The sequence below is a fragment of the Microcaecilia unicolor genome, chromosome 4 (genome assembly GCF_901765095.1).
Source record: "Microcaecilia unicolor chromosome 4, aMicUni1.1, whole genome shotgun sequence".
Taxonomy (NCBI): domain Eukaryota; kingdom Metazoa; phylum Chordata; class Amphibia; order Gymnophiona; family Siphonopidae; genus Microcaecilia; species Microcaecilia unicolor.
This window is the reverse complement of record NC_044034.1, coordinates 130,199,448-130,225,477: the sequence shown is the minus strand read 5'-3', so window position 1 is coordinate 130,225,477 and position 26,030 is coordinate 130,199,448. Positions and strand designations below refer to the sequence as shown.

The 26,030-nt window shown below is 46.1% G+C and overlaps 1 protein-coding gene across 1 annotated transcript in view; it reads left to right on the top strand.

Annotated features, from left to right (window-relative positions):
- The window catches only part of RBM26 (RNA binding motif protein 26), a 492,900-nt gene that overhangs the window by 219,460 nt on the left and 247,410 nt on the right, over positions 1 to 26,030 (top strand). Inside the window, 1 exon segment of the mRNA XM_030200623.1 lies at positions 1,813 to 1,977. Coding sequence (XP_030056483.1) covers positions 1,813 to 1,977 — 165 coding nt within the window.

The window sequence follows — 26,030 nt, the reverse complement described above, 5'->3', positions numbered from 1 at the left end:
GCAACATCAATTAATAAGTCATGAATGGTTGGGATTTTATTTCTTACAGACCTAGCATTAATTAACGAAAAATTTAAAATGGAATCTGCAACCCTAACCATAGGAGACTGCAAAGGAACATCTTTAACACGAATTCTTAAAGAACGAGCCCATTTCTTAGGTGGCACTAAATCTCCATACCTACCATGTCCTTTTATAACTGGAATATGACTAAAACAGATGATCGCTAAGACAAAAATCCCCAATCACTCACACTCACTCTAAGGAGCACTCAAAGGAGCTCCTTAATCATGCTCCTTTATCAGTGTAATAAAGGAGGCGCTTGCCCTCTGGCGTTTGTCTGCCTTTCTTCAACTCGTGACTTTGAGTGATGTCACCTAAGGGATGGAGCTTAGCGGTAGTCTGGGGCAGTCAGCGGGAAAAGCAGAACTTGGAGGAGCCTCTTGATAGTTAACAAGAGCTTGTAGAGCTCTGTTGGATGACGTCATCCACATATCAGAATATGTATCCTTCTGTCCTCGGAAAACACCTGCTACAGGTGAGTAACTTTGTTTTATATATAGCAGGATAATCTATTGTACAATTATAAACATGGAAAAAAATCAGTGATGGGAACTTTGCAGTCTATACCTACAAGTGCCAACTCTTACATGTGTAAGCTGTGAAATACAGACTTTCATGTGTAAGCGCTCAGACTTGCATGTATATGTCAGCCATTTTGCAATCCTGTATGGGTTCCTACTGCTAGTTTTCCATAGAGACCATAGTTTTTTTTTTTTTTTTGTAATTGTTTGGAAGGTGTAATTAACAATGGGGATTGCTCCCTTAATTCTTCCTGTAAATGGCTGGCTGAAATTAACACATTTTAAAAACCCTATATGGTTGACTTTATGGATAAGTGGGCTAAACCTGAATTTTGCTGCTTTGTGGCTTTTTGGATTTTGTGCATCATGACATCAATATTTACCTATGAACAAGTGGAGTAAGCTAAAAGTCAATGAATTTCACATTTCATGTGATTGAATGGGCTAGCACCATTGGCCACATGGACAAGTGGGCAAACCAACTCAGGTGTAAACAATTGAGTTAGCCCACTTGTTCATAAGACCATGTGTGCTTTTCAGCAGGTGTAAATCCCCAACAGGTGATATTTTTCCTCCACACACTGGTATGTTCCCCTTCTAAAATAGATTTTAGTCTTGCCCATACCTCACCCAAATCATGCCCAAGCCACAGACCCTTGAAATGCCTACATCCATAGATTGCATGTATAAATATTGGATTTCTGATATGGGATTTTTATATGTAAATGCCTGTATTTACATGTGCAAATTGCAAGTAAGTCTCCAAGCCGCCTAAAATAACCACTGTTGTATAGCACATTTAATAATGGCATCACCCAGAATTTCTACTTAGGTTGTTTTGAACAAGGGTCAGGAATATAAAAGAAAAAAGACATAATATTTTGTTCATTTTGGTACAGTTAGAGGCATTTTTTCAAAGCATTTAGCCTTCCAAAGTTCCATAGAAACCTATGGAACTTTGGAAGTCTAAGTGCTTTGAAAATGAGCCCCTTAATGTTAATAGTTGGAATGGTATATATTTCTGTTATGATCTGAGAAGCATTGACTAAAATTACTATTTTTATTTGCTGTGTAATTGTAGTTTTTTTTTTTTCATTAAAGAAATGCTGTATAGAAAATAAAGCTAAGCTCTTAAGTAGTACCAACCACTTGGAATGTTAATACTTTAAATATATTATGTTTTTCATGTTAACCATTGCCATACTAAAGTTATGCATCTGATGTTTAGGTTGCCTATAATGGTGATCCAGAAGGGGCCCTTATCCAGTTTGCAACACACGAAGAGGCAAAAAAGGCAATTTCAAGCACAGAGGCAATATTAAATAATCGCTTTATTAAAGTGTACTGGCATCGAGAAGGCAGTGCTCAACAAATGCAAACTGCTGCTCAAAAGGTAATATTTGCTATAACATTAAGAATGCATGTTTATTATTGCAAATCTCTTCAAGTAGACAATCAGAAAACATGTATACACCCATGTATTTAAAATGAATAGTTAAATTGCAGACCATGACAAAAATATAAATAGTATAAGAAATGTCATACTGGGTTTAACCAGCTCAACATCCTTTCTCCGTGGTTCATCAGGATTGCTTGAAAGAAGTACTCAGTAGGTCTTAATGAGGGGATCTATTCTGACAGCGTCTAAACTAGGGTTACCATATTTGCTGTGACAAAAAGGACACAAAATAATATTCAGCCTCGCCATGCCCCCTGTTGCACCCCAGCCCCGCTTTACCACACCCCTGGGATGCCTCAGCCCGTCACGCCACACCCTCTCACACCTCTGCGCCACAGTGTCACTGTCACGAAACGCCTAGCCGCCCACCTGGGGTTACCCTGCAGACCCTTAGAGGGTCTATCCCCAGCACAGCTCAGGTCAGCCTGCACCTGCCACTTGTGCTCTACACTAGCACTGTCCTCCCACCGACTGGGTCACAACTGCCTCTGGGCGAGTCTCCCATTCTCAAATTATCCCCAGTGATTTCTAGGTTACATAAGTATTGCCATACTAGGAAAGACCAAAGGTCCATCGAGCCCAGCATCCTGTTTCCAACAGTGGCCAATCCAGGCCACAAATACCCAGTAAGATCCCAAAAATGTACAAAACATTTTATACTGCTTATCCCAGAAATAGTGGATTTTCCCCAAGTCCGTTTAATAACGGCCTATGGACTTTTCTTTTAGGAAGCAGTCCAAACCTTTTTTAAACTCTGCTAAGCTAACTGCCTTTACCACATTCTCTGGCAATGAATTCCAGAGTTTAATTACACGTTGAGTGAAGAAAGCTTTTTTCCGATTCGTTTTAAATTTACTACATTGTAGCTTCATCACATGCCCCCTAGTCCTAGTATTTTTGGAAAGCGTGAACAGACGCTTCACATCTACCTGTTCAACTCCACTCATTATTTTATAGACCTCTATCATATCTCCCCTCAGCTGCCTTTTCTCCAAGCTGAAGAGCCCTAGCCGTTTTAGCCTTTCCTCATAGGAAAGTCGTCCCATCCCCTTTATCATTTTTGTCGCCCTTCTCTGCACCTTTTCTAATTACACTATATCTTTTTTGAGATGCGGCGACCAGAATTGAACACAATATTCGAGGTGCGGTCGCACCATGGAGCGATACAAAGGCATTATAACATCCTCATTTTTGTTTTCCATTCCTTTCCTAATAATACCTAATATTCTTTTTGCTTTCTTAGCCACAGCAGCACACTGAACAGAAGGTTTCAACGTATCATCAATGACGATACCTAGATCCCTTTTTTGGTCCGTGACTCCTAACGTGGAACCTTGCATGACGTAGCTATAATTTGGGTTCCTCTTTGCCACATGCATCACTTTGCACTTGCTCACATTGAAAATCATCTGCCATTTAGACGCCCAGTCTCCCAGTCTCGTAAGGACTGCTTGTAATTTTTCACAATCCTCCCGCGATTTAACGACTTTGAATAACTTTGTGTCATCAGCAAATTTAATTACCTCACTAGTTACTCCCATCTCTAGGTCATTTATAAATATGTTAAAAAGCAGCGGTCCCAGCACAGAGTGGCCAATCTAAGTCACAAGTACCTGGCGCAAGATTCCAGAATACTAAAACAGAGCTTATCCAAGACATAAGTAGTGGATTTTCCCAAGCTTCTTGCCACTGAATTCTAAAGGATCTATTAGAAGGATATAACATACTACTTACTACTACTTATCACTTCTATAGCGCTACAAGGCATACGCACATAATCCAGTAAATCAATATATTTTAAGTGGGACAAAAGAAGCGCATGGTCAACCAAATCATCCAAGAAATATCAAAATTGCATCATTGCCATAATCCAAGACTGGAGCAGATAAAGCATAGAATGCCTTATATATAATTGACTCAGTACAGTGATCTGGTCTAAACCCTGCTTGTCTGTGGTGTAAAGAATTAGTTTTAACACTGTCCACTAATTTAGTATGCAGAATCTTGTCTATAATTCTTAGAAATCAGTGGGAGATGAGACATAAAGCGTTAATTATCCAGAACTGAAAAATCAGAAACACCACTCTTTAAATGCGGACAAATTTATGCTGCTTTCCAGATAGTATAGCCACATCTTATCCATAAGATTTTGTTTAATCATGTAACATAGTAAATGATGGCAGACAAAGACCCGCATGCAGCCACACTCCCAGTGGTCACACAGTTCCCAGAAAGCACTCACAGATCCAACACACAAACCACCAGGATTCTTATCAGTCCAGACAGGTAGAGTCAATAAACAATTGTTTATTGTCTTAAAAATATATTGAACAATACAGCCAGGCCAGTCCAATATAATTTATTCTCTTTAAAAAATTGAATGAACCAAACGAAGTGCAATCAGCAAACAATGACAGGTAACTGAAATATGGATAAATTATAACCAGTGCTTTTTTTTTTTTTTTTGTAGAAAAAACGGTGCCGGTACTCATTATGGGTAGGGTCACCACATATGGCTCCACCCCTATGATAGCCACACCTCTTATACCAGCCATGGTGCATATAAACAGACACCACTGAAAATGTTATACTAGTATAGGAATAAAAAATAACGTGATTTTTTTCATTATAAATAATTTCTGTAAGCTGTTACAGCTCCAGTATACCCAGTGCAAAATAAGACAGCAGATGTCAGTTCTCAAATTGGACATATTCCAAACACTAAAATGAAAATAAAATGATTTTTTCTGCCTTTGTTGTCTGGTGACTTTGTTTTTCTATCCATATTGGTCCCAGTCTCTGATTCTGCTGCTCTCTATCTGTTCCCGTAACTCCGTTTCCAGGGCTTCCTTTCCATTTATTTCTTTACTTTCCACCTTTCTTCTTCATTTCTTGCCATACATCCATAAGTAAAAGCTGGGTCCTCCTCCGTGGAATTGACTGGATTAGGTATAAGGTGGATCCAGCTTTTACCTATTTTTCTCCATCCATGTGCAGTTTTTCTCCTCTCTTCCCTTTCCCTCATCTCCATCCATGTGCATCTTCTTCTTTTTTTCTTTCCTCCACTCCATCCATGTCCAGCACTTCTCCTCTCTCCACCCTCCATCCATGTCCAGCATTTCTCCTCTCTTCCCTCCCCTGTATCCATGTAAAGCAATAATGCTCTCTCCCCTCTCCTCCATCCAAGTCCAGCATTTCTCCTATTTCCCCACCAACTACTCCGCCATCCATGTCCATCAATTCTCCTCTATCTCCTGCTCTTCTCTCCATTTCCAGCATTTCTCCTCTCTTCCCTGCCCTCCCATCCATGTGTATCTCCTTCCTCTCTTCCCTCCCCTCCATCCATGTCCAGCATGTCTCCTCTCTCCCCTGCCCTTACCTCCCATGTCCAGCGATTCTTCTCTGTCCCCTGTCCTCACCTGCCATCCATGTCCAGCGATTCTCCTCTCTCCCCTTCCCTCCCCTCTCATCCATGTCCAATGATTCTTCTCTCTCCCCTGCCCTCCCCTTCCATCCATGTCCAGCAAATCTCTTTTCCCTGACCTCCTCTCCCATCCATATCCAGTATGTCTCCTCCTTGCCCTGCCCTCCCCTTCCATCCATGTCCAGCAATTCTCTGTTTCCTGCCCTTACCTCCCATCCATGTTCAGCGATTCTCCTCTCTCCCCTTCATGTCCAACAATTCTTTCATCTCTGCCCTCCCCTCCCATCGATGTCCAGCAATTCTCTCTCCCCTGCCTTCCCCTCCCATCGATGTCCAGCTATTCTCTTCTCTCCCCTGCCCTACTCTCCCATCGATGTCCAGCGATTCTCCCCTCTCCCTTGTCCAGCGATTCGCCCCTCTCCCTTGTCCAGCGATTCTTCTTCCCCCAGCCCGTCCTCCTCCCAGCCCGTCCTCCTTCTCCACTGCTTGCCAGCGAAGCGATAGGCTGCCAGCGTCAGACTCAGCAGCGCGAACAGTGCAGCGATTGAGAGAGGCTGGCAGCGTCGGAGCTTCCCTCTGTGAGTCCCACCTATGCAGAAACAGGAAGTTGAAACAACGTAGGCGGGACTCGCAGAGGGAAGCTCTGACGCTGCCAGCCTCTCTCAATCGCTGCCTGCCCCATTCGCGCTGCCAAGTCCTAGAAAAACAGTTAGTAGGGGAGTGAGAGGAAGGGTGCAGGACTGGCCGGGGAAGGGGGGGGGGTAGGGAAGGTGCCGGTATAGCGTACCGGTGCGTACTGGCACAAAAAAAAGCCCTGATTATAACACTAATTAAACATTTGGTTACTTCCTAAAACGTACCTGGGAAATCAGGCATATAACTGTTCACCGAGCCTCAGCAAAGAGATCTGTCTTTCTCTTTTCCCAGGCTGAAACTGAAGCAACAACCAGCAACTGTGCTGTAATTTCAAACTCCAGGCCAATCAGAGCCCAGTCAACAAGTTTTAAAAGTATGCTTCTCACAGTATTGTAGATTCACTTCTTCACTGAGTGAAACTAAAAGAGGGCATTCACTTTACTATAACAACTTTAACATAAAACATGCACCACCTGCTGGCCAAGCTAGAGAAATGCACTTCAGGGTTTAATAAAGACAATTTTACAGACTTGAAACTGTGTTCTGTCACAGTCACCTTTACCTCCAAATTCTGTAAGCAGTGAAAATACTGGTAAAGTAACAGAAATGCATTTTCTGAAGTGCTAAATACAAAATGAAAAGATGTACATGAGATGCTCATGAAATGCTTAGAAATGTACATTTCATGAGCATGACTCCCTTTCTTTTCCTTCCCATCCATGAGCAGCATATTCCCCCTCTCCTTTTCAGTCCATCCCCTTCTGTGTATTTCCCCCTTTCTCTCCTCTCCATCCCCTTCTATGTGTTTCACTATTTTCCCTCCCTTTCCTCATGTATGTCCCCTCCCCAATCTTTTTTCCATCCTCCTTTTTTTTTTTGCATTCTGAGACTGACCACTCAATTCAAACATTCCTCAACTCCCCCCCCCCCCCCCCCATCCCATTCATGCTTGGATCTATCTTCTGACTAGACTTGCTTTTCTGAAGTAGGTTGTTGAAACTATAAGGCTGTTACATGCTGTTTTAGATTCTTTAATTTGTAATTTTTCAATTTGTATTTCTGTTCATTACTTTTTTTAATGGCTGCATTTTGATAAAAATTTGTAATTGCTATTAATTGTGCAGTTAAAGATAAGCTATTTATTAATTGTTTTCCCCACTGCAGTTCCTTGTGTCTCAAAGCAATAGAGAGTTAAGGACCTCTTTTACAAAGCTGTGCTAGGGATTCCTGCACAGCAAATAAGAGGAAGCCCATAGAAATTGAATGGGCTTCCTCTCATTTACCACACAGGAATCGCTGGTGTGGCTTTGTAAAAGAAGCCCTTAATGAGTTGCCCAGAGTCCTAAGGAGCTGCAGTGGGAAAAAAGTAAATAACATACCTTTAATCATTATGCAATTAATTGCAATTAAAATTTTAATCGAAATGCAGCCCTACTTCTGATACATTCCCCTTCCCTTCCCCCCCCCCTTTTAGCCCTTGCCAGCAGTCTGCTGGGCCCTCAGTACCACATTAACTTTAGTGACCTGGAACAGCTATTCTTCCTAATAATAATACGAATAATAAGAATTCTGGTTTCTAATTTTCGAGACCAAATCAGACATATGCTTATAGAGATTTGAAAGCGCAAAACCCCTCTGCGAAAAACTACACTGGCACCCAATCAAAGAACACATCGCCTTCAAAATCTGCACCCTAGTTCACAAATTCATGTACGGAGAAGCCCTGAGTTACATGACAGACTTGATCGACTTACCAATTAGAAATACATCCGAATCAACACAATCTTATCTAAATCTGCACTACCCAAGCTGCAAAGGACTTAAATACAAAAGAACTTAGTTTTTCCTACTTAAGCACACGACTGTGAAACGCATTACCAAAAGCCTTGAAAACGACGTACGACCACCTAAACTTGCGTAAATCACTAAAAACCAACCTGTTCAAAAAAGCATATCCTACCGAACCAACTTAAATGCCTAATCTCTGCAACACAATCAAACTAAAGCATGTAATAGACATAACACAACTCTTTCGTTCTCCGATTCCCTAATGTGGCTGTGCACATGAACTTGATCTTACCACATCATAGTAACATAGTAGATGACGGCAGAAAACACCTGCACGGTCCATCCAGTCTGCCCAACAAGATAAACTCATTTGTGCTACTTTTTGTGTATATCTGACCTTGATTTGTATCTGCCAATTTTCAGGGCACAGACCGTAGAATTCTGCCCCGCCTCCCCCCACCAGCTCTGCCACCCAATCTCGGCTAAGCTTCTGAGGATCCATTCCTCCTGAACAGGATTCCTTTATGTTTATCCCACGCATGTTTGAATTCCGTTACTTTTTCATCTCCACCACCTCCCGCAGAAGGGCATTCCAAGTATCCACCACTCTCTCCTTGAAAAAATACTTCCTGACATTTTTCTTGAGTCTGCCCCCCTTCAATCACATTTCATGTCCTCTCGTTCTACCACCTTCCCATCTCCGGGAAAGGTTCGTTTGCGGATTAATACCTTTCAAATATTTGAATGTCTGTATCATATCACCCCCTGTTTCTCCTTTCCTCCAGGGTATACATGTTCAGGTCAGCAAGTCCTCATACGTCTTGTAACGCAAATCCCATACCATTCTCGTAGCTTTTCTTTGCACCGCTTCAATTCTTTTTACATCCTTAGCAAGATACAGCCTCCAAAACTGAGCACAATACTCCAGGTGGGGCCTCACCAGCGACTTATACAGAGGCATTAAAACCTCTTTTCTTCTGCTGGTCACACCTCTCACTATACAGCCTAGCAACCTTCTAGCTACGGCCACCGCCTTGTCACACTGTTTTGTCGCCTTCAGATCCTCAGATACTATCACCCCAAGATCCCTCTCTCCATCCATACATATCAGACTCTCACCGCCTAACACATACATCTCCCGTGGATTTCTACTCCCTAAGTGCATCACTTTGCATTTCTTCGCATTGAATTTTAATTGCCAAACCTTAGACCATTCTTCTAGCTTCTGCAGATCCTTTTCCATGTTTTCCACTCCCTCCCGGGTGTCCACTCTGTTACAAATCTTAATATCATCCGCAAAAAGGCAAACTTTACCTTCTAACCCTTCGGCAATGTCACTCACAAATATATTGAACAGAATCGGCCCCAGCACCGATCCCTGAGGCAGTCCACTACTCACCTTTTCCTGTATTTGTTCACACTGGAGCCTGCAAAGGCCTCTCTGGTCTATGTAAGCCACATTGAGCTTACAAATAGGTGGGAAAATGTGGGATACATGTAACAAATAAATAAATAGAGATGAGTGATAAAGGAGGATGGCATGTCAATGGAGAGCACTTAAAACTGAAACAATCCTAGCAGGGCAATGTATCTTTATTATAGAGTTTTTACCCAGCCAAGACAAGTAATAAAGACATAGCCATCGGAATGGGGGGGGGGGGGGGGGGGGAGCCACGGGTGCCACGGAGAGCTTGGGGGTAGGGAAAGAGATGGAAAACTGTAGAAAGACATAGTAAAATGAGGAAAATTAAATACTAGACAGTAATAAAGAATTAAATTTGGACAGAGAGGCAGGAAATTAAATTGAAGAAAGCTGAAAGGAAAAGGAGAATAAAATGACAAGTGGACTGGCCAGTAACATGTGAAGCTATTAGAGAGGCTGGTATGTACTGTTTCTTTCACATCTTTGGGGGGTGGAAGAGGGTCAGTGACCACTGGGAGAATAAGGGGCGGTCATGCCTTAATTCCTCCTGTGGTCGTCTGGTCATTTAGGGCACCTTATTGTGACTTAGGCCTAGACCAAAATATCTAAATTTTAGCCCTGAACATTTTTGCTTTTTTCCGTTATGGTACAAAAACGGCCTAGTTTTGGGAACGACCAGATTCCGCTCTCAACTTGCTCCCTTGCAATTTAGATGTGCTACAGAGAAGAACATCTCAAATCCATGTTTCAAAAATCACGAAATGTCCAAATGCCACTTTATGCCATTTTGGAGACTTTTTCTCTCTTGAAGTTGAGTCCTATTGTGTTTCTTATTTTATGAGTATTGGGAAAAATGCATAGTATATCTGTCCTATATATTGGTTTATTACTTGTAAGATCAGGTTTCCCCTACTAGCAGTAACACTAAATTAGCCTTTGTTTTTTTAAAAAAGAGGTTTGTATTTAGTTTAGTTATAGATAGGTATCCCAAACTTTTACCATAAACAGAAATTATATAGTATAGCTTGCACACAGAAATAACTATCCCCTCTGTTTACTAAGCTGCACAAGCGCCGATACAGCCCATTCACTTTGAATGGGCTATGTCTGCAGTGCTGTTTGGCATTCTCTAGTGCAGCTTAGTAAACAGAGGGGTATGTTAGGATCCATAAATTCCTGGAAATAAAAGGTTTACAGATATTAAATATACTGATACTTTTCTTCTTGATGTGCTGAAAATGAATAATTTTTTAAAAATCTGTTATGACTTTAGCTTTCACGTTCCTTATGTTCTCCTGTGGCATGACTCCTTGATCCATCTTGATCCACTTTGGCGTCTGCTCCTGCTATCTTTTGCACCTTTTAGCTACCTGTCAGTTGTTGATGAGACTTCAGTCCATTTACATATTACTTCCATTGCCTGTGGGGTGACTTTGGTCACCCTGATCCATTCAGGCATCCACACCTGCTTTCCCATGCTACTTCTGGCCTTGGCTGCCTTCTGGGGGAGGCATTGCATCCCTTCTGCATTTTCTTCCCAGCATCCACCAGCATGACTCTCAAGTTCACCACTCCTCCACTCCTGCTACATTGTTCTCCTTCCAGGTGCCTGCCAGGTGATGTGTCACATGGATCTCCACAGGTTTGTATTTTTCCTTCTGTTTCCTGTGGCTCCATTAACACATTCCTTCTGATGCTAACTCTTCTCAATCTTATTCTCCATCTCAAACTACTATTTTCATTTGAATTGCTTCTTCAAATTTCCTTATTTAAACAGTACTATACCTCAACCACATTTTCTACTTTCATCAACTCACCAGCCATTTTGGCTTCTACCTTTTCCTCATCCCCATTAAGTCTAAGCACATCTCTTGTGCCTCTCTTACTCTTTTCGTACTCTCTTCCTCCTCCTCCTCTCTGCTGGGAATATCAATCTCAATCCTGATCCTCCAAATTAACTCTCATCCTGCTTGAGTAGATCAAACAACAAACCTCTCCAGTCTTATTTCTATTTTTATTCTTCTACCCTCTGCTCTCCCTTTCTCGTGTGCTCTTTGGAATGCTCAGTCTCCAACAAACTTGCCTACATTTTTAATCTCTTTCTCTCTCATACTTTCCATCTTGCTCTGAGGCTTGTTTTTTTTCCTCAGACACTGATTCAGTTGCTTTCCTTTGTTATGGAGATTATCCTTTCTCTTATATACCTCTACCTTTGGTCCTGTTGGTGATGGTGTCAGGCAGCTACATTCCACTTTTTGTAGGTTTCAGTCTCTTCTTCCACCTGAGTCTCACTCTTTTTTTTTTCCTTTTTAGTCCACTGCCATCTGCCTATTAATTGCTTCTCTGGGTAGCTGCCATTTGTTGATCCCCTGATAAGTCCCTTTCTAACTTTTTCATTGACTTTGACTTCTGGCTTTCTTTCTCAAACCTTCTTCCCCTTCTTTCATTCTTGGGGACTTCAACATTCATGATAATAACCCCTCTGACTGTTATGCCTCAAAGTTTCTTGCTTTATCTTTCTATGCTCTACTAACTGTACTGAACAGTATGGCCACTGCCTTGATTTTGTCGTCATCTCAAATTGCTCACATTCAAATTTCTCCATCTCAGTTCTCCCCCTCTCTGATAACTTTCATACTAAATCACTCCCCCTCCCCTTATTCTTTTTTTTTTTTCACTTTAAATATTTTTATTAATGAAGCAACTTGCAACATTCAAGACAGTACAGATAATGCCAAGTTGACCTAAAATATTGGACATCCATATAATATAACAGAAAAGAACAAAACAACACCCCAGTCACCCTTATGGTGAAAATTGAACTATCAACTCCCAATCACTATAAACAAGGGTCTACACCCTCAGCTCTGTCCTACCCCATTAAATTTGTTCAAGCATATAATTGCCTCACTTCCCCCTCTAGCCCTCCTCTTCCGTTCCTCCCTTCCTTCCTCCCCCCTCCCTAACTATCACCTGTTCCTATCAAAGTTTGATTGTCCCCACCCATTCTTGCAGTTGAGACCATCCTCTCTTGCGCCGTAGCTCCCCATCTCTACGGTATGCTGTTAAGCGTTCCATAGCTATGAGTTGTTCTAATTTTGCTTTCCAATCCCCCAAGGAAGGAGGGCCAGTAACTCGCCACTTCCGAGCTATCAGGCATTTTGCTGCCGCCCCAACGTAACATTTTGCTCCGTTCCCATGAGTCACTGTCATTATACATCCCCAGCAAGCACACCTGTGGACTGCACACCATGGAATCTCCAAACATTCTTACCAATGCTTTCAACACTGCCTCCCAGAACGGTATCAACCGGGGGCAGGACCACCAAAAGTGCAGAAATGAGCCCTTGTCATTACCACATCTCCAGCACCGGTCAGAAGCATTAGGGTACATACCCCTAATTCTCTCAGGAGTGTAATACCACCTCGATAGCACCTTGTATGCATTCTCTTGCACTAGAGCGCACGTGGAGGTCTTTTGAACCTCCCCACATATCCTCTCCCATTCCTGATCATTGAAGCAGCAATTTAAGTCTGATTCCCATGCTCCCTTGAAGCGAAAGGGGGCAGGGTCACTGCCTCTCATAAATTTGTATAGCACCGAGATGGATCTAGGCACCCTCCGTAATATACGCCATAAATTCTCCAAGCTCTCCTTATCCTGAGGGCTGCCCCCCCTCCATCCCATCGCTCCCATAAAATACTTAATCTGTAAGTAAGAAAAACGATCTCCTTCAGGGTGTCCATATTGTAACCTCAATTCCTCAAAGCTCTTAATTTGGGCCCCTTGGAGCACATCTCGTAAACTCGAAAGGCCCAAGTGATCCCATCGCACAAAAACCCGATTATCCTTCCCAGCCCCAAACTTCGGCTCCCATCTTATCCCCGCCTTAGTGGAGACCCCCCCCCTCCCTGTCCCCACTTCCTCCGAAACTCCTCCCATACAGCCAAAATGTGCCTAAGATATGGGTTATCCATGCCCGCCAGCACCCCCCCCCCCCCCAATCCCTCAGTGGTCCATAGTAACGATATTAAACCCCTATGTGGGAAGTACGATTGTTCCACTTGACCTGTTGGCTTAAGCCTGCCCCCTTCCCACTCCAGCACCATCTTGACCTGAGCAGCCTGATAATATCACTCAAGCCGAGGCATTGCTCTACCCCCTCTTTCAATCTCTCCCCATATCACCCTTCCCGCTAACCGGGGATGTTTGCCGTCCCATACAAATTGCAATATCTGGCGTTGTAATTGCTGCATCTCTCGCTTGGGGACCGCCACCGGCAAACACTAAAACAGAAACAACAGCCTAGGCAAGACGTTCATCCTTATTACCGCCATCCTCCCCCACCACGACAGCCACAACCCTTTCCACCGTGATAATTCAATTCTAATGCCTTCCACTATTTTGCCATAATTAAGTCCATAGACTCTACTCAGATCTCTAGGAATACAAACCCCCAGATACCTAATATGACTTCCGGCCCACTTAAAAGCAAACCTCTGCTTCAAACAGTTTTCTTCTTCCTGGGAGACCGAAATGCCTAATATTTCGCATTTCTCCATATTAATCCGTAACCCCGCATACTGTTCAAATTCCCCCAGGACATCCACCACCACCACCTCCAGCGTTTTCCCTGGATCTGTCACCTAAAGCAACAGATCATCCGCATACAGTGCCATGCGATGTTCCCTCTTTCCCACTGTGAAACCCCGAAACTCCGGATGGCCACGTAACCTCTCTGCCAAGGGCTCTATATATATAGCAAACAATAGGGACGACAGGGGGCAGCCCTGCCTGGTTCCACGTTCAATAGCAAAAAAGGAGGTATACTGGCCATTGATCTGTATACAGGCCTTCGGCGCCGCATACAAGGCTGCTATCCACCTGCAGAAATTATCCCCAAGACCCATACGCTGCATAACCTCTTTCAGAAACACCCAGTCAACCCTGTCAAACGCTTTTTCGGCGTCTAGTGTTAACAGTATTGCCCCTGGGAGTCTCTTCTGTGCTTCCCATTGCAAGTAGAGGGTACGGCGAATGTTGTCACCCACCTGTCGACCCGGGATAAACCCCGACTGGTCATTCCCTATCAACTTTGGTAGGACCCGTCCCAACCTGTTGGGCCACACCTTGGCCAGTATCTTTAGGTCAACATTTAAAAGTGAAATGGGTCTATAGGAGCCACATACAGTGGGATCCTTTCCTGGCTTAAGCAACAAAGAGATCCCTGCTTCCATCATTAAATTCGAGATCCCCCTTTCCTCCAATACTCCATTCCCTAGCCTGATAAGCTGGGGCCCCAACTCCTCCGCATAACACTTAAAAAACCGAGCGGTGTAACCACCCAATCCCGGGCTTCCCATTCTGGAGGTTCTTAATTACCCCATATACTTCCCCCCATCTTATCGGTTCTCCCAATCGTACTCGCTCAGCTTCACTAAGACACGGGAGCTGTAGCTGATCTAAAAATTGTCCTATTTCCCCCCTACTCATATCCTCCCCCTTCTTATACAATTCTTCATAGTATGTCCCATAGCTTCTAGATATATATATATATATATATATATATATATATATATATATATATATATTTATTTTATTTGTTGCATTTGTATCCCACATTTTCCCACCTATTTGCAGGCTCAATGTGGCTTACATAGTACCGTGATGGCGAACGCCAATTCCGGTATCAGAAATACAGAGTGGTAATTGTGTTAAAGTTCATGAGTAACAGAGTGTCTTAGGTAGTTAAGGAGGAAGAATTAAGTGTCCTGTTCTGGTACAAGTTTCATTGTGTTGCAAGGTTCGGGTGTTTAGGTTGGATCGTTATGGCAGGCCTTCTTGAACAGATTGGTCTTTAATGATTTCTGAAAGATTGTTAAGTCATGCATTGTTTTCGTGATGTTTGGTAGTGCATTCCATATTTGTGTGCTTATATAGGAGAAGCTGGATGCATATGTTGATTTGTATTTTAGTCCTTTGCAGCTTGGGTAGTGGAGATTTAGGAATGTGCGTGCTGACCTGTTTATGTTTCTGGTTGGTAAGTCTATGAGGTCTGCCATGTAGAACAGGGCCTCGCCGTGAATAATTTTGTGAACCACGGTGCAGATTTTGAACGCAATTCGTGCTTTGATTGGGAGCCAATGCAGTTTTTCACGTAGGGGGTTGGCGCTTTCGTATCTCGTTTTTCCAAATATGAGTCTGGCTGCGGTGTTTTGGACAGTTTGAAGTTTTTAAACAGAGAAACTTGAGCTGGCATTAAAGATCCTGCAACTGAACCATTCTTTGACTTTGGGGTTTATTGGGTAGTTTTAATGTTTATGCATGTTTTGAAGAGGTCATGTGTGATCAAACATTTTTATGCGTTTAAAGAATTTAATAAAGAAGGATTATATATTTTGATATATCCACATCTGCATAATGCCAACCCCCCTTACCATCTCTCATCCTTTGAATAAGTGTCTTCACTCGCCTCGCCCGCAACCGACGTGCCAGAAAAGCGCTTGATTTATTAGCAAACTCAAAGGACTGCTGTTTCAGCTTGGTTTGCATATATTCAATCTCTATCATTTGCAATTGTGCCAATGCTCCCCTTACTGCTGTAAGCTCCTCCCCCAACTTTTTTGTGGGTTGCCTCTTATGTTGTTTTTCCAGTTGCACTAGGTGAGCTCGTAACTCCAAGGATTTCTGACCTCTTTCTCTTTTTCTCCGTGCACCCCATTTAATAAAAACTCCTCTAACCACTGCTTTCATAGCGTCCCATAAGGATCCATCATTAACCTCACCATTATCATTAAGTTGATAAAATTCCTGTATCGCCCTCCTGATGTCCTCCCTCACTGTTTCATCTCCCAATAGAGTCTCGTTGAGCCTCCATAGGCCCCCCCCCCTCTGCCTACCCCCCAGCCCCTTAAACATAATCCATATAGGAGCGTGATCAGAGACCTGACAAGTCTATATTTCTGCTGCTTCTATCATATGCCAACTGTTGTGGTGTACCCACAAACTGTCTAACCTCGCATAAGACTATGCTGCATGTGAATAATGGGTGTAATTTCTCTGTGTTCCATGTAATAATCTCCAGCAATCCACTACCTCACATTCCTTCAAAAAGTTCAACAACGCCTTACGACCGGCGCTTCCAACCCCCCTCCTTCCCATGGAATGATCCAAATCCGCGTCTGGGGCAATATTGAAATCCCCCCTATGATCACTTGGCCTTTAATAAAACCTTGGATTTCCTCCTTCAGAGAATCAAAAAATTGCTTCTGACCTTCATTAGGTGCATAAATATTAATAAATGTGATCGCCTTACCTTGTAGAAGTCCCCTAATCCCCAAACGTCGGCCACTCAAGTCCCGAAATTCTTCTTGTATGCTTAGCCCACAGGTGTGCCGCACCATTATAGCTACTCCCCCAACCTTTCTGGCCTCCCGTCCCTGATGTACCAGTACTTCTCTAAAGGGCCGGCGCCGCAATAAATGCGTGTCTCTCGGTCTCAGATGTGTCTCTTGCATCATCGTCACATCCCATTTTAACCTATTCAATTTCTTAAACACTCGGCCCCGCTTCCCCTGATGGTGAAGCCCATTCACATTCCAGGACCGTACTGTTAGTGTTTCCCCAGATCCCTCCGGCCTCCCCCGCCTTCCCCTCCCCTTATTCTTATCAACACATCAAGGAATCTTCAGCTATTGACCCTTGCTCTCGCTCCACTGATGTTTCACCTCTCATCCATTGTGTTATCAAGTTAATAAGGCATATTTTCATTAATGCTATTCTCTTCTTTGCTCTGGACACTCTTGCTTCTCCCATTCCCTGTTCTATAAGGTGTTCCAGTCCAAACCTCAGTTGTGGCTAATCTCCAGAATTCACTAGCTATGTTTCTATACCTGGTTTGCTGGGTGCCTCTGGCTAAAATCCCATACCCAGGCTGGCTTTATACATTTCAGATTCTTGCTGACTTCCTTCCAGTTTGCTCTTGCCCTTGTAAAACAACTATGTCCATTTGAGAAATCCTCTTGCATCCAACCCCTGTTGTCTCTTTGCTGCTCTGAACTCCTTCAGAGTGACCTTGCCATCACCCCCCCCCCCTTTCACTTTCTGCCTAGACGATGACCAAGAACTTCCATGACAGGGATCATAAGGTTAATCTTGAGTTCTCAACCAGGCCATTTCCATTTTCTCTTCCCCCCCATTTCATTCTCTCAACTTTCCTTCAAAGCCTGCTGTCCTTTTTTTTCCTTTTCTAGACTTGCAGCAGAAGAAACGGCACATCTCTCCTCCACCAAACTTTACGCTGTCCTTACTTGGACTTCAGGGCTGCATTCTGTCTTGGTTTTCTTCTTATCTTATTCATTTCACTTTTAGTGTATGCTCTGGTGGATCCTCCTCCACTGCTCTTGGGACCTCTTCTTTTTCTAATATTTGTTCCCTTGATGCTCTGATCTCTTCTCAAGGTTCTCAGTACCATCTTTATGCTGATGATTCCCATCTACCTCAGATATTTCACTAGGAATCCAGGCCCAAGTCTCAGCCTGCTTAAATGACTTTGCTGCCGGGATATCCCACTGCCATGTGAAACTCAATATGGTCAAGACTGAGCTTTGCTATCTTTCCCCCTAAACCCACCTGCTTTCCCTTTTCCTATGTCTGTGGTTAACACTCTCATGCTCCCTGTCTCCTCAGCTTGTAATCTTGGGTCATCTCTGACTCCTCTCTTTTTCTCTGCGTATATCCAACAGACTGCTTAAACCATGCTTTTCTTTCTCTGTATTATCACCAGCATTTCTCTCTTCTTTTCTGAGCACATTACTCGTATCCACACTCTCATCAGCTGCTTTTTAATTTACTGTTACTTGACTATCAGGGCTCCCACTAAACATTTCTCTCTCCTTCAGTCTGTTCAGAATTCTTTTCTGCCAGTGTCACTACATTCACATAACTCTTCTCATCAAGTCCCTCCAATGACTTCCTTTTCTTTTCTTTATACAGTTCAAACTCCTACTAACATGTTCATTCATTCTGCAGCTCCTCAATATCTGTCCTCTCTTATCTCTCTCTACATCCTTCCCCTTGAACTCCTTTCATTGGGTAAATCACTCTTATCTTGTATCCTTCTCTTCGACCGCAAACTCGACTCTGTTCCTTCTATCTTGCTACACCATACACTTAAAATGTATGGGAATATCAGTCCCAATCCTAACCTTCCAAATTAGTTGGTATGTCATATTATCTGAGGACAAGCAGTATTATTAGTTCTCACATGTGGGTGATGTCATCCATGGAGCCTGGCACAGATGCTGCCCAGCAATCCTTTCTAGAAGCTTTTGGCAGGCCTGACCATACATGCACACATGCCTTCCCGCCTGCCTGCCTTGCGGTTTTTTACCATGAAGCAGAAGTCTTTTCTTGCTCATTTTTTTCTGGACTTCATGCCTGTTTTTCTTGCCTTGAGTGCACAAGACCATTTTATTTTTAGTTCTCTGATTCCTGTTTTTATTTTCTTAGTTTTAGCAACGTTTGTAGGTTTCTTTTATTTTTCCATGGTTTGTGGCCTACTTAAGCCTGAGCTCCCAGTCAGAATCCCTTTTTATTTTTCTTTTGTCCAAAAAAATAAAGTTTTCCTCAATTGGGCTGTTTGATTTTGTTTTGGCTATTTTCCCAGGTGTGTCTCAGAAACCTCCCAGTGGTTTAAGAAGTGCTCAGGCTGTGGTAAAGACCATGTCTGTGATTCTTCCTTACACCTTATGTCTGTCATGCCTCAGGTCTCACCATAAGTCCTCTCACTGTTCACTTTGTGCTCAACTGCAAAGGTGAACACAGAAGAGTCAAGAGGCCTTGCATGAGAAATGTTTTGGCACAGCGATGTCCAGTCCATCAACATCGAAGGCATTGGTCCCTGTGGAGCTGCACTGAACTTTGGGGATGCATTGGCATTGAGGAGGTCTCCCTTAACCCTGATTTTGGGTGTCTGTAGCACCTGCTTGGGTTGAGCATCATCGAACCTGATAGGATTTGTGAGGATGCCGCATCATCTTCATCGGTACCGAGAGACCCCAATGTGCTGCTTCCATATCATCATGCTGATCAATCCATATACTGGTGGTGGGTTGTGTCCATCTACCAGCAGGTGGAGATAGAGAGCAATCCTTTTGCCTCCCTATATGTGGTCATGTGCTGCCGGAAACTCCTCAGTATGTTCTCTATCTCAGCAGGTGGTGGTCACACACAGCAGCAGCTCTGGCTAGGTCTCCAAGCCTAATTTTTAGGTTTTGTTGAGTACCTGGGGTTGAGGGCTCTTCTTGAGCAAGTGCAAACCTGGTGGCGCCAAGTCCCTTCTTTTCTCCCCCCTCCCGCTGGCTCCGTTAAAAAAAAAAAAAAAAAAAAAAAAATTTTTTTGAACGTCCTTAAGGGCGTTTATTTCTACTTTTATTTCTACGTTTATTTAAACGTTTATTGCAGCTACTCACTGGGACACCAGGTCGTTACAGCTCGGAGCGAGAAGCAGGTAATTTTTACCTTTTTATAGCGGGCAGGGGGTTCCCCGATCGATCTCCACGTGGCCTATGGCGTCGGAGGGCGAGGGCGCGAAGAATCGCTCCCCGGACCGCGTGTGCGCTTCTAGCGGGGATGCGGGGGTTTTAAAGTCTGATTCGCCCTTGTTGGGTGTCAGTTTGGAGGCCGGTCAGTGTCCCGGGTCTTCCTCCGGTGCGGCGGTTTTTCCCGCCATAAACGCCCATCCCCCGCTGCTCGCCTCCGCCATCTTGGCCGGCCACTCTGCTCGGACGGCTTCTTCTTGGGCCGCCCTTGAGCTGGGAGACGTTCATGCCATGGCCGCCCTTGATTTGGGCGACGGCAAAAAAGCGGCTAAAGTTAAGCGCCGTTCTTCCCGCGTGGCTCCTTCGCGGAGTGTCGCGCCGGACGCCATCTTGGATGCGCAGCATGTTTCTCCCCCGCTCTTGCGAGCGCCGGTTGAGGGTGCGTCTAGGGCTGTGGCCCAGGCTGCTGAAATACACAGTCTGGGGGGTTTCTCCCCCGAGTTTATTTTGCTGCTGCATCAGGCCTTCCTTATGCAAAACGCTGCCCCTTCTCCCTTGTCCGACAAAGGGGTTGAGGCCCCCGGAAGTAAACGCCCTCGGGTGGATTCCCAGGGCTTAGAGGACTCTGTCTCCTCTCATGTAGATGAGGGCAGCGTATCTGAGTTCTCCCAACGGTCCTTTGGGGATTCCTTGGGGGAGACGGATTCCCGCTCGGATGGAGCAGATGACCCCTCTGCAGCGCGAATCTTTCGCTCAGAGGATTTGCCCAACCTGTTAGTGCAGGCCATGAGCATTTTGAAGATTTCCTCTCCAGAGGACGTCTCTCTCTCAGCCACTGTTAGCTCCGCCATTATGCTGGGGACGAAGCGCCCGCCTAGAACCTTCCACGTGCATGATGCCATGCACACCTTAATTTCGGCTCAATGGGATGTCCCGGAAGCGAGCCTCAAAGTGGCTAGGGCTATGTCCCGCCTCTATCCTTTGCCTGAAAGTGAACGTGAGGCCTTGCTTTGGCCTACCGTGGATTCTTTAATCACTGCGGTGACTAAGAAAACGGCGTTGCCGGTGGAAGGTGGCACGGCCCTAAAAGACGCCCAAGACAGAAGATTGGAGGCGGCCTTAAGGTCGTCCTTCGAGGCGGCTGCCTTAAGTTTGCAGGCCTCAGTTTGCGGCTCCTATGTGGCCAGGGCGTGCCTGACGATTGTGCAGCGGGCTTCCCCCTCGGATCCTTCCTTGAGGGCTGATTGGCCGGCCCTGGAATCGGGCTTGGCTTATTTGGCAGACTTACTGTATGATGTCTTGAGAGCCTCGGCTAAAGGTATGGCTCAGACAATCTCTGCGCGGCGCTGGCTTTGGCTGAAACATTGGTCTGCTGACCACGCCTCTAAGTCCCGCCTGGCTAAGTTGCCTTTTAAAGGCAAGCTGCTCTTTGGGGTCGAGCTGGACAAAATTGTGACCGATCTCGGCACGTCTAAGGGCAAGAGGTTACCAGAGGTCAGGGCTCGGGCCAGTGCTCGCCCCGGTAACTCCAGAGGACGGTTTCAGGAAGCCCGTTGGTACTGCCCGGGCAAGTCGGGCTCCTCTGCCCCCTCTTCCTTCAAGAGGAACTTCTCCCCCAAGCAGCATTCCTTTCGCAGAGACCGCCGTCCCGGAGGTGCGCCCTCCGGTCCTCCCCCAGGGTCTCGTACCCAATGACGGGGTCCTGGTCCATGGCCCAGTGCAGATTGGAGGACGCCTGTCCTCGTTTCTGGGCGAGTGGACCAGGGTAATTTCAGACGCTTGGGTGCTGGAAGTCATCAGAGACGGCTACAAGCTAGAGTTGGACAATCTGATCCGCCTGGGTGCGGTCGTTCCGGTGCCAGAAAATCAGCTTGGCAAGGGACGTTACTCCATTTACTTTGTGGTACCAAAGAAAGGAGGTTCTGTACGGCCTATCCTCGACCTCAAAGGGGTCAATCGGGCCTTGAAAGTTCGGCACTTTCGCATGGAGACTCTCCGCTCTGTTATAGCGGCAGTGAAGGCAGGGGAGTTCCTGGCATCCTTGGACATCAAGGAAGCGTACTTGCATATTCCCATCTGGCCTCCTCATCAACGCTTTCTGCGTTTTGCAGTTCTGGGCCGACACTTCCAGTTCAGAGCCATCCCGTTCGGGTTGGCTACTGCTCCGCGGACTTTCTCCAAAGTAATGGTGGTCATCGCGGCCTTCCTGCGAAAGGAAGGAGTACAAGTCCATCCTTATCTGGACGACTGGTTGATCCGAGCCCCCTCTTATGCAGAGTGCGGCAAAGCTGTGGACCGGGTGATTGCTCTTTTGAGCTCCCTGGGGTGGATCATCAACTGGGAGAAAAGCCAGCTGCGCCCGACTCAGTCCCTGGAGTATCTGGGAGTTCGATTCGACACCCAAGTGGGCAGAGTGTTCCTGCCGGACAATCGGATTGTCAAACTTCAGGCTCAGGTGGACCAGTTCCTAGTAGCCTCTCCGCTTCGGGATTGGGACTATGTGCAGCTGTTGGGCTCTATGATGGCCATGATAGAAGTAGTGCCCTGGGCCAGGGCTCATATGAGACCACTACAACACTCTCTGCTGCAGCGCTGGACTCCGGTGTCGGAGGATTATGCTGTGCGCCTTCCCTTGGACCCAGCAGTGCGCAAGGCGCTGAGCTGGTGGCTGAAGACAGACAAGTTGTCTGCAGGGATGCCTCTTGTGACCCCGGAGTGGATTGTCGTCACTGGGGAGCCCACTGCATGGGAAGGACAGCGCAGGGGCTCTGGTCTCCTGCAGAGGCAAAGTGGTCTATCAACCTCCTGGAACTCAGAGCCATTCGGTTGGCGCTTTTGGAGTTCCTCCCGGTACTGGCGTTGAAGCCAGTACGGGTCCTGTCGGACAATGCCATGGCTGTGGCCTATGTCAACCGCCAGGGAGGTACCAAGAGCGCCCCTCTAGCCAAGGAAGCCATGAATCTATGCCAGTGGGCGGAAGCGAACCTAGAACAGCTGTCAGCGGCCCACATTGCCGGAGTCATGAATGTCAAGGCGGACTTTCTCAGTCGCCATACCTTGGATCCCGGAGAGTGGCAGTTATCGGCTCAGGCGTTCTTGGACATCACGAAGCGCTGGGGCCAGCCGAGCCTAGATCTGATGGCGTCATCGGCCAATTGCCAAGTGCCGCGCTTTTTCAGCAGAGGACGGGACCCTCGATCTCTGGGAGTAGATGCTCTTCTCCAACAGTGGCCGACACAAGAGCTTCTCTATGTGTTCCCGCCCTGGCCCATGTTGGGCAGGGTACTAGACCGGGTGGCAAAGCATCCTGGCCGGATAATCCTGGTGGGTCCGGACTGGCCCAGACGTCCCTGGTATGCGGACCTGATCAGGCTCTCAGTGGACGAACCTCTGCGGCTGCCAGTGGAGCAGGGCCTGTTGCATCAGGGTCCCGTGGTGATGGAGGATCCCTCCCCCTTTGGTCTTACGGCCTGGCTATTGAGCGGCAGCGTCTGAGGAAGAAGGGCTTCTCAGACAAGGTCATCGCCACTATGCTGAGAGCGAGGAAGCGCTCTACTTCTACTGCTTACGCCAGGGTTTGGCGTACCTTTGCAGCGTGGTGTGAAGCAGGCTCACTTTTTCCCTTCACTGCTCCAATTTCTTCAGTGCTGGCGTTCCTGCAAGAAGGTCTGGAGAAAGGCCTGTCGCTCAGTTCCATTAAAGTCCAGGTAGCGGCTCTGGCTTGCTTCAGGGGCCGCCTGAAGGGTGCTTCCCTGGCTTCGCAGCCAGATGTGGTACGTTTTCTCAAGGAAGTTAATCACCTGCGCCCTCCTCTGCGCTCAGTGGTGCCTGCGTGGAATCTCAACCTGGTGCTAAGAGCCTTGCAGAAGCCGCCTTTTGAACCCTTGTCGAGGGCATCTCTGAAAGACCTGACGTTGAAAGCAGTCTTTTTGGTGGCTATCACTTCAGCCAGAAGAGTTTCCGAGCTCCAGGCACTCTCATGTCGAGAGCCTTTTCTGCAGTTCACTGAGGCAGGAGTGACTATTCGCACAGTGCCTTCCTTCCTGCCCAAGATTGTTTCTCGCTTCCATGTGAATCAGCAGCTCTGTCTCCCTTCCTTTCGTAGGGAGGACTACCCAGAGGAATACTGTGCTCTCAAATATCTGGATGTGAGACGAGTCATCATCAGATACTTGGAAGTGACCAATGATTTCCGGAAATCGGATCATCTGTTTGTCCTGTTTGCAGGTCCTCGTAAGGGTCTGCAGGCTGCTAAGCCTACAGTGGCAAGATGGGTCAAGGAAGCCATTGCAGCGGCTTATGTGGCCGCGGGGAAGGTGCCGCCTATCCAGCTGAAGGCTCACTCCACTAGAGCTCAGGCGGCCTCGATGACAGAGGCCGGGTCCGTCTCCTTGGAAGAGATTTGCAAGGCGGCAACTTGGGCATCGGCCCATACCTTCTCCAGGCATTACCGCTTGACTGTGGCTGCTCGGGCGGAGGCCCGGTTTGGAGCTTCAGTGTTGCGGTCAGGGATTTCTATGTCCCGCCCTGGGTGAGTACTGCTTCGGTACATCCCACCAGTCTATGGATTGATCAGCATGATGATATGGAAGGTAAAATTATGTATCATACCTGATAATTTTCTTTCCATTAATCATAGCTGATCAATCCATAGCCCCTCTCAGATATCTGTACTGTTTATATTCTGGTTGCATTTCAGGTTCAAGTTTAGTCTTCAGTTCCTGTTCAGGAGGACTTCGTGTTCAAGTTTTTTCAATTGGATTCTTCAGGAGTTGACGAGTTTGTGTTACAGTGAGCTGCTGCATTCCTCTCCCCTCCGTTTTACGGGGCTGGATTGAGACATAAATTCTGCCGGCGCTCCCTCCCGCTTCGGCGGTGTTAGGGTCAGTCAGCTCCTCCCGCGGTTGCGGTTGCAGGATAAGCCAGATCCCCCCGCATCGGCGGGGTGGTGTCCCTCCCCCGCTCCGAGGGGATGAGCTGGACGGATTCCCCTCCCCCACTTTTGTGGGGATGAGCTGGGTTAATTCCCCTCCCTCGTTTCGGCGGTGGTGAGCTGGGCAGAGTGTCCCTTTGTGGGTGTAATTCTCTAAGTGCTGAGTCCTGCGGATGGAGCTTGGATATCGACATACTGAGGAGTTTCCGGCAGCACATGACCACATATAGGGAGGCAAAAGGATTGCTCTCTATCTCCACCTGCTGGTAGATGGACACAACCCACCACCAGTCTATGGATTGATCAGCTATGATTAATGGAAAGAAAATTATCAGGTATGATACATAATTTTACCTTCGTCTTTCTTCAGTGTACAATAACGTTGATCCTCATTGAAGCATTTGGCTAAGAGCTCCGGAACACCAACATTGCCAGTACCCGAGAAGCATTGGCACCATGAGCACTGCTTCCCCTCTGTGGAAGTGGTGTTGATGCACCAGTTTCCCTGAAGCTGGGACCCCCGATTTGGCTCCTACATCATCTCAGGCTGTCGCCACACTGGCACTGGACCTACTTTTACCAGTGTCTGCTTCTGAGGAGCAGACCTGGACCATGTTACAGGAGGATCTTGTTTGTATCCTAGCTTGGCATGATGCCGAGGCATCAAGGGTGTCGGTACCGCCTTTGCCAGACCAGCCTATTCTGGAGACCCATGCTTAGTCTGTTGGGTGTTCATTGGCACCAGTGCCTCGTCAGGTGTTGGAACTGATACTAATCAATTCGATACTCCTTTCCATCCTGTTGGTACAGAATGTGACCCCAAAGTCCAGCAGAGGATCTGTAACACTGTCGCCCAGATCCTGGTCACAAGTCTAGCGGACTCAGACGTCCCATGAGGAGTACTTTACTGAGTCATGTATAAACCGTTCTTGGGGATCTGATATGGAACCAGAGGAGCTCTTTGAGGAGTTATCCTGTGCTATGCCTTCAGACCTTTCACCTCATGGAAGGAGGAAGTCTTCCCTAGAGGAGCTCTCTGTTGTCAACTTTCTAAGAGAGATGGTTGAGGCCATCCCCTTTAATTTGGAGATTGAGTATGAGTCCAGGGCCAAGATGTTGGACATTCTTGATTATGACTGCCATCCCAAGAAGGCTGTGACATTCCCTGTGCACAGCATGCTTAAGACTGCACAGATGAGGAATTGGGAGGGCCCTCTCTGTATAGCCTGTATGAAAAAGGT